The sequence below is a fragment of the Nansenia antarctica genome (assembly GCF_963989245.1).
Source record: "Nansenia antarctica genome assembly, chromosome: 18".
Classification (NCBI taxonomy): Eukaryota; Metazoa; Chordata; class Actinopteri; order Argentiniformes; family Microstomatidae; genus Nansenia; species Nansenia antarctica.
This window is the reverse complement of record NC_137691.1, coordinates 10,796,048-10,806,047: the sequence shown is the minus strand read 5'-3', so window position 1 is coordinate 10,806,047 and position 10,000 is coordinate 10,796,048. Positions and strand designations below refer to the sequence as shown.

General features: G+C 41.0%; 1 protein-coding gene across 1 annotated transcript; it reads left to right on the top strand.

The window, feature by feature from the left end:
• Positions 1-4,743: 4,743 nt before the first annotated feature.
• LOC308173648 (nuclear factor 7, brain-like) lies at positions 4,744-7,898 on the top strand (the record flags this gene model as incomplete). The annotated part of the gene is made up of 6 exons (XM_080548685.1): positions 4,744-5,151; positions 5,493-5,588; positions 5,812-6,042; positions 6,150-6,172; positions 6,256-6,374; positions 7,348-7,898. The coding sequence occupies 6 exons, from the start codon at positions 4,744-4,746 to the stop codon at positions 7,896-7,898; spliced, it is 1,428 nt and encodes a 475-aa protein (XP_080404811.1).
• Positions 7,899-10,000: the final 2,102 nt, after the last annotated feature.

Here is a 10,000-nt window from a genome sequence, read left to right as displayed (position 1 = left end):
GAAGGTGCTGCTATAGCAACACGTTGAATTTTGCAACTTTGAGAGGCCATAACATTTGAACGATTTGTCTTAGAGACATCAAATGAACACCGGCAAAATAGATTTTCCGCCAGGGTGGATTTTTAAGAACGAAAAGTTCCAACGTCTAAAAAATACCACGATACATGCACCATACACCATAATTAATGAAATATGCAAATGAGGCTTTCTCAGACGTATTTATGCAAATTAAATTAAATATGACACTTTGTGCGCCTCGAGACAATAGTATGACCTAGATGTGTACCAAATTCCAACATGATCAGATGAAAAACATGGCTGCCACATGCCCTAACCCGAATGTTCTTCCAGCCAGAATAAATAACACTTTCACAAGTTCATACTTCTAAAAATACATAGCTACAAATTAATATAAATGTTAATATAAATGTTGACATAGGGCAAATAACATGCCAGTCATTGTTAGTTTAATCAATCTCAACATTAGTGTGCTCTGAGACTCTGCCATAGCATGGATGTGTACCAAATTTGAGGTTGATCAGACAAAAAGCATACCTGCCTTTCACTCTAAAATAGGGTTTAAGTCACTTTTTATGTCCTACAGAAATAACATCTGAATAGGCTTCTCCATAAAATACGTTTTCCAAGGTCTGTGTTCATTTTCCTGTCATAGAATTACACATTCTTGATTAAAGTATTAAATTATAATTATAAATTAAATTATAAGTAAATTATTATAAGTATAATCTACAGTAGTTATATAACCATGCATCTCTAAATCTACAAATGAACTGGCAGAACATTGCTTGCACAATATGAAGGACGTGTCTCATCTAGTGTGCTTTGAGACAGACAGAGATGTGCCATAACAGAGATGTGGACCAAATTCGAGGTACCCTTGTGCCCGTAATTGCCGCTTGCTGCTATATTTCCATTAGTTCTAATCATGTAATGAGCACAAGGGTGACTCCAGACAAACATTCATTAGATTTTCAATGCTTAAATGATTAAATGCTTAAATTATTAGTATTAGGCCTATCTACATTATTAACGCTTACTAGCATAAATGGTAAATGGACTGACTTATATAGCGACCTTATTCCAAAGCACTTTACAATGGCCTCTCATTCACCCATTCACACACAAATTCATGCACCAATGGCAGCAAGCTACCATGCAAGGCACCGGCCCGCTCATTGGGAGTATTTTGGGGTTCAGTGTCTTGCCCAAGGACACTTCGACATGTGGCCAGCCAGGCTTCGAACCGCCGACCTGCCATAGTACAGATACTTATTGAACCATTCCAGATTGATGCTTCAGTGTCCCGTTACTTAGGCTGGGCACAAAGGTGTGTTATCTCAGCTGAACACTACTCACCCCTGACACATTGCTCCTTTGCTCACTAGTAGTGACCCCTGTTGACCTCTATCTACATAATGTCCGATCAGATAATTAGGGTGACTCTCAATACTCAATCAAATGTCTTCCATTACTGGTCTCCTTCCAATCAAGGAATTAGCTTTTATCTGTCCCTGGAGGCTTGATAAAAGAAACATTGCTTCTCATGTTGACTTAAAATAGACACTCGTACTATTAGGTCAGCACAGCACATTTTCATCTGAACATTCTGGAACCTTCTAAACTCCTGAACAGGAAGGTGAAGGAATCAGCAGAAGAAATAACTTCAAACTATTGAAATTCTGCCCATAATGTGCCTATATGTACCTTCCTGGCAAGGACTCTCAGACGGAAAAAAGGCTTCAAAAAGACTGGTACACCAAGCTTTTTCCTTCTTATTTATATCATCAGGAATTGGACACAACTGAAAGTGTTCAAGAAGTCCCTCGTTGAAGAGTTACCTGTAGCCTTGGGCTGTGGGGCCAATAGCTTTGTTTATCTGTAGAATGAATTCAAGTGTCACTGCGATGTTGTGAGCTGATTGCCTGAGAATCAGACCAGAGAGCTTATTTATCTTTTCTCGGCGTAGCGGCGCATTTCCTCTCTGCTCTGGGCGTCCTGCTCTCTCAGATAAAAGAAGCTGCTGATCAAACATGATTTATTTTTCCCCATAAGAACAAATTTCTTTCGGACGTAAGTGTGTTTGGTTTCCTCATACGCTAAACAAACGCAGTCTTGTGTCGTAGTTAAGGGTTGTGGCTTCATTAAAGAGATCTGAAGCTGGAGACTCTCCTCAGCATGATGACACTATAATAAAACAGTTGAAACACACACACACACACACACACACACACACGCACACGCACGCACACACACACACACACACACACACACACACACACACACACACACACACACACACACACACACACACACACACATACATAGACACACGCCCATGAACACCTATGGAGAGAACAGAGTATTCTGCTATATAATTCCAACCACAAGCATTTCGAGAATATCCTTATCAACCACAACAGGCCGGAGTTAGGGAACAGTAGAGTGATTAGTTTAAGCCAATCTGATCAGCCTCAAGTGTGTGTGAGCCGTGTGTGTGTGTGTGTGTGTTTGTGTTTCTGTGCGTGTGTGTGTGCAAGTGTTAATCTGTGACAGACACACACACACACATGCATAGATCAAAGCCCATACATCAAATAAATGGTGAACTGAAATAAGCAAAGGAAGATTGAGAAAAATAAATCGGATATACGTATAATTGAATTATTTTATTGTTCCATACGCTAAGAGGATGAAGCAGCCATAACAATGTGAATGAAGATGTCTCAATTGTGCCCCTCTACAGTATATCCTTCTGTGCCATATGTGAATGAAGTTCATATGAATCCCTATGAAAAAGTAATGTCATGTGTTGAATAATGCAAGCGGCCCGTAGAGCCTGTCTCCATGCATATTTGACCAATATTTCTATTTCCGAAAGGAGATGGATGAGCACTTAAACCCTGGCATTCTGGAATACACACATACACACATACACACACACACGCACACACACACACACACACACAGACACACAGACACATATGCGCGCTAAGGAAACACCTGTCTAGGTTAAGAGGAAGATCGATTGAACACATTTCCTACAATAAAGACAAAAATGTAAAACCTAACAACTTGTTTTCCTGCCTTGTCTAGCCCTGCGACTGCTGATGGAAGGTGTTCTAATTGATTGATTGAAAACTTTATTAGAAGATTTGCAGAAGTAGGTACATGAAAGTACATATTACATACAAGGTCAACTAACAGGATAAAAACCCAAGAAAGCCACTGGCTTATTTCAATTGGGGTCCTTGATTCTCAATTCATCGTTACATGTAAGACCGACAAAACAAACTAGTACTATCTACAAGATAATACAGACAAATAACTATTGCTATCTACAAGATAAAAAAACATCCATCATGGGAAGAACAATACAACAAAACATCAGGTATGTACAGCGGGTAGGACAGGTGGGGACATACACCACAGGTGGGGGCGGGGGACAAAACACAAAGTATGTACAGTGGGTAGTTCGGGTCTTTTAATCTGATTTTTGATTTAGAGGGTCCAGTTACGGATTGCAGCCTCCTGTAAATGTTTTTTGAGAGTGGTTTTGAAGGTGGGCAGTGTTTTGCACTCCTTTAAGATTATAGGAAGGGCGTTCCACATTTTTACTGCATAGTTTGCAAACGAGTTTAACCCCTTGTTTGTGGTGCAACGCGGTTGAACGTGGTTCGTGGAGCTTCCTCTGGTGTTGTATGTGTGGACGTTGTTCACTTTTTGGAAGTATGTTGACAGGTACTTGGGTGTCTTTGTGGTGTAGCGAATCTTGAAGACCAGGCCCAGTGCAAGCTGCTGCACTCTGTCAACTACTCGTAGCCAATCAAGGCTCAAAAAATGAGCAGCGGTTAGATGTGTCCTAGGGTTGAGGCCTAGCAGAAGCCTAACCAGTTTATTTTGGGCTGTCTGGAGTCTTGTTTTATGGGCCTTTGTGGTTCTATAGTACCATGATGTTACGGCATAGTCGAAGTGACATTGAATGAGAGCTCCTGATAGGGTCCTCAGTGTGTTTTTACTGACAAGTGAGGATATCCTGTACAATAATCTAGTTCTATGGTTCACTTTTTTGATTACTTTTGCTGCCATTTTATCTCCGGAAAGATTTGCCTCTAAGATGGAGCCCAGGTATGTAATATCCTCTTTTCTTGTGATATTAATGTTACCCACTTTTATTTTAAAATGTTCAGCCTTTCTGAGTTTAGATGGGGATCCGTATAGGATGGTTTCAGTTTTACCTAGGTGTATTGATAGTTTATTGTCAGCTAGCCAGATGCAGATTCTACTCAGTTCAGTGCTTAGCGCTTTTTCCACCTGCAATATGTCCCTGTCAGAGACCAGCAGAGCCGAGTCATCCGCGAACAGGAACAAATTGCAATCACATGCTGATGACATGTCATTCACATATATTAGGAACAGTAAGGGTCCCAATGTTCTAGGGGTAACGTGCAGATCAGTGTTGTAAAGTTCAGCTCTATCAGACTTACAACACAGCAGTGGCAAGATTACAGCAGGGAAGATTAAAAGACTAAACTATTACAAGAAAATACTACGATCAAAAGTGCTGCTTCACCTTTTAGTGTTTCTTTAAAAGCGGAAGAACAAAAGAACCACAGCTCCATGCACTGTCTCACTGTTTAGTGAACTGTTTCTTTAAGAGGAAGTTGTCAAAAGTGAAAGTATTCAGCAGCTAGTACACAAGAGGAACAGGCATCGTGTGAGAACATGGCTGCTACTTCGTCTCTCCCAGAGGAGGATCTCTCCTGTCCTGTGTGCCGTGACATCTTTAAAGATCCTGTCGTCCTGAAATGTAGCCACAGCTTCTGTAACGCCTGTCTGCTGGAATACTGGGGACACAAGGGATCTCGGGAATGTCCAGTTTGTAGGAGAAGATCCTCAAAGAATAAGCCTCTTTACTTTAACCTCTCTCTAAAGTACGAGTGTGAGGCCTTCTTACAGCAGAGAAGTCAGAGAGCTGAGGCAGGGTCTGAGGTGCTGTGCAGTCTGCACGGTGAGAAACGCAAGCTCTTCTGTCTGGAGGATAAACAGCCCGTCTGTGTGGTGTGTCAGGCCTCAAAGAAACACAAGTCTCATGACTGTGTCCCAGTAGACGAGGCTGCACAGGAGCATAAGGTAAACATGAATAAGATACAATAAGATGACTATTTAAAATTCTGTGAGTGATCGACAGCTATGTCACTTGATGTTTTGCTCCTGCGTTCAGACTGGTAGAAAACAGAAAGGGTCGTTGTTTTCTTCACAATGATACAAATGAACGATCGTTTTTAGTTTCTGTTTTAATTTGACTTTGATTCATCCTTTTTTGTCTGGAATAACAAATATAGTTCTGCTGAGAGAATGTGTTTCTCTGACAGACTATAAGGATTATGATAATGATTCCTACAGAACTGTGGTAAACAGAAACTGTCAAATGAGTCCAGAAATGTCCTCAGTAAAGTTTTGTCTCAATCCAGGAGGAACTCCAGACGGCTCTGAAACCCTTACAGGAGAAGCTGGAGGTCTTTAACAAAGTTAAACAAACCTGTGATGAAACATCAGAGCACATTAAGGTACTGTGTACGTCAGGCAACGTGTTGAATTCAGTGATGTGGTCTTCTCTTGTTCTGCTCAGTATTGGATACTGTTGACATCTAACTGATAGTCATGCATCTGCAACTATTAATAACAATAATAATAATAATAATAATAATGAAGTTAAAGTAAAACTAGTTAACATACTATATGGTAGTAAAACTACAGTGATCATAATATTATTCCTCTTGCTGTCTCCAGAGCCAGGCCCAGCACACAGAGAGACAGATTAAGGAGGGGTTTGAGAAACTTCACCAGTTTCTACGAGAGGAAGAGGAGGCCAGGATAGCTGCACTGAGGGAGGAAGAGGAGCAGAAGAGTCAGATGATGAAGGAGAAGACTGAGGCACTGAGCAGACAGATATCATCACTTTCAGACACAATCACAGCCTTAGAGAAGGAGCTGAAAGCTGAAGACATCTCCTTTATGCAGGTAAGGATGCCTTCTCTCAGACAGTAATGACAGTAATGTAAATGTTTTCAAAGACTGATTGATGACATCACTAGCATTGATGACACTTCTCCTCTGTTCCTCTCCAGAACTTCAAGGCCAGTAAGGAAAGGTAAGTGATCTGTCTCTGGTCTCTCTTCTCTGTGGTTCTGAACCCAAGCCCACAGCAGCACTGACTCCTGAATGTTCTTCCAGAGCCCAGTTCACACTGCCAGACCCAGAGAAGGTTTCAGGAGCGCTGATAGACGTGGCCAAACACCTGGGCAACCTGCAGTTCAGAGTCTGGGAGAAGATGCAGGGGATTGTCAAGCACGGTGAGTACTGACCAGAATTGGATTAAGAATAACTATCAAATAGACTGAATATGTTCATAGAAATACAACATTAACAAATGTTTAGCAAGCCCCAACTTTCTCTGCACAGTAACAAATGAGATGGACAAGAATATAAAAAGTGCCAAGGTTTATTAACAATACATGAGCCCCATAGTGCTTTTACTCTGGGCTGGCAGGTAATGCTAGAGAGACTTCTGACTGGATGTGACAAGAGAAATGATGCTACTAGTTCACCACCGTATAGGTGCAACACAATTCACAGCACACAACTCCAAACTGTTTCACACTTTCGGTCACGCGTGATATCCACACAAAACACACGAGCGATTAGATGCCAAGCTAGTGTGTACACACACACACACACACACACACACATACACACACACACACACACACACGTGTCAAGATTCACTTTGTCTATCTCCAGCCATCCAGCTCCAGGGTTGCCAGATGGGCGGGGTTACCGCAGAAAGGGCTACTTTTGATCACACTGGGCAGGAAAAAAAAGCATTTGGGTTGGGCTGGATGTATAGCATTTAGGTTGGGCTGGATGTATAGCATTTAGGGGGTATCAAAATGTCAGTGCCTGAAAGTTACAAAATGCGTGAAGTTAAAACACACACCCTAGGTAGCTACACACAATGTGCAGGTTTTTAAAAAATGTTTTACAAACATCATTGGCAACAGATATACAGTTTAGGGGCAGGAGATGGGCACCTGCCCAATAGTAATTAGCGGTTTTCTGACAATAGGTTTTTGGCTGGTTTTCGGTGGATTTAGCGGTTTTTAGACTGTGGCTAGGCTGGAAATTGTCAACCCCATCTGGCAACCCTGTCCAGCTCTCCTAATAACTCGCCCTGGTTTACTCTGGGGAAGTGGCGATATATGTATAATATGTATCATAAATAATACAGCGCATAATGTGTAGAATGCATCTGTGTTTGTTTTGAAGCTCCTGTGATTCTGGACCCCAACACTGCACCTCCCCAGCTCTCTCTGTCTGATGATCTGACCAGTGTGAGACAGAGAAGGTCAAGGCAGCAGCTGCCTGACAACCCAGAACGGTTCATGAAGTATGCAACTGTTCTGGGCTCTGAGGGGTTCATCTCAGGACAGCACAGCTGGGAGGTGGAGGTAAGGGACCATCCTAGATGGACCATGGGTGTGGCTAAAGAGTCCATTGACAGAAAGGGGAAGGTACAACCATCACCACAGTATGGAATCTGGTCTATAGGACAGAGGGATGGTAAGTATACAGATGGAGGGCGTAACACCATCACTCTGAAGAGGAGACCCCAGAGGATCAGAGTACAGCTGGACTACAACAAGGGGGAGGTGTCCTTCTACGACCCTGAAGACATGACACTCATCCACACTCATAAACACACCTTCACTGAGAGACTGTTCCCATACTTCTCTATTGGAGGATCTGGTGATGCTAAACACCCTGATGTACAGATCTGCCAATCAGAGGTGTCTCTGACCGTGATGTCATCCCAGTGAGGAGTGGATTAGTCTGTTTGTGTAACATGAGTCAAATGTACTACTGGCAGTGGCGTAGCGGACGGGCCCGCAAGCGACGCACCGCGGGGGGGGGCCCAGCCACTAGGGGGCCCCCTAACATTGGATCCACATTAATATTTTTTTAATTTTTTTTTATAATTTAAAAATATATAAAACAAAGAAAATAAGTGGCCCTTCATTGTGTCAACCTTAATTTTAATATATAGGCCTATATTAAAATATATATACATGGTTAGCCGTATCCAATAGCAACATGACTTTGACGTCACACGTAGGCAGCGAGACACAAGGAAAATGAGCAAGCGAAAATACAATACAAAGTACAATAAGCATTCTTTAGGTGGTGATAGATTCTCTATTCGGACATTATAGCCGCTATATGTGGGACTGTCGGTCCGATATTGTAAAAAAATCCAATAAAAAATGTATGTTTACGGAAGTACATGTCTCAAGTATTATCTCGGCGGTTAGTCGAGTGAAAGAAAAACAACATACAGATGATAATTCACACAATATAATACCACGAAAGCGTACAGCACTAAACAATAACATTTATTTGGGCAGCATCATACTCAAACTCAGGCAGAAAGGCAGGGTCCGGCCAGGTTCACAGTCACAGGCTGTCAGTACATCATACAGGACATAATTCAGCATGGTTAGGCTATATATAGCTGTTTCTTTTTCTATTCTACTATTCTATTCTACTTCTGCTGTCTGCGTCTCCCTGGGTATTCCTAGACCAGATGGCAAACAGTAAAGAAATGCCACAATATACCAGGACTTAAGAAACGAGATGTCCAACAAAGGATTTGACTAACCCTGGCCAATTTTACGCAACAAGTAGACTCTGATGCAGCGGAGACAGGGTTGCCAGATTGGCTGGTTTTTGGTGGATTTAGAAGTTTTTAGATTGATTACCGGTAGGTTGGAAATTCTCAATCCCATCTGGCAACCCTTAGCGGAGAGTCTACAGATATGTTTACAGATATCACACTGCTGTGCACACCACACTTTGTTAAAATAAATAAAGCTTGTACTATTCTACTTATAATACATTCTACTGATGTAGTGTAGTCTACCATTTGGTTTTAGTTATAGGCTATTGCTCTCACTTGTTTGTACCTTTTGCTAAGTCAAGCATTTAGAATGTAGAGTGCATATTGCGAAATTTCGCAACGTCAATAACGCATCGGCCTCTAAAAAACGCACTTTTTTTTTTTTTTTTTTTTTTTACTCCGTTGCGAAAGGGCCCCCGCCGCCACCTTGCGGGGGGGCCCCGGGATTTTGCGCTACGCCACTGACTACTGGTACTTTTTATTATCATTTTCAAGTGATTGGTTTGATTTGACAAATACAATTTGATTTAATTTTGATTTGATTGATTTATGTTCATGATTGTATCTTATGACAGTGGAAGGTATTTTCATGTCTCACTTGTTTGTTCTGGTTATTGTAGGTGAAAGTACTTTAACTGCTGCCAACTAATTAAACGCTACTCAGTATGAATATGAAAAATATGCAAATATTAAATCCAATTATTTATCTTAAAGTATGTGTTGTTATTAACAGGACATTTTATTGCCAATCCTTGTTATTGTAACTGCCAACCGACAGTAGAAATCTCTGCAGTTTGTGTACAGATTGTGGAATGCACTGCCAGTTTACATTAGGGATGCAACCTCAGCAATTATGTTCAAGTCAAGACTAAAAACCCATCTTTTTAATACTGCCTTTAAATTACTAAATCATTAAATTATAATTGTATAATGATTAAAGCACTTTGAGCTGCAACGTTTGCAGGAAAAGTGCTATACAAATACAAGTTACTCAAAAGGTATTACAGTTGTGAAACATGAGTCAAATGTACTTAGATGTTGTCCTATTAATACCAAATTATTGATTGATTTATATTCAAGATTGTGTATTATGATTGTGTACGTTCTTTTTTGCTTTATTATTTCTTACCACAATGTTTATTGTTTAATCTGTTTATTTGTAATGTTTGTTTCTGTCTGTACTGCTGCCAATGAGCTCCATGTTACTCAGGGGCACCAAAGTGAGTTATGGTATTATAATCACAC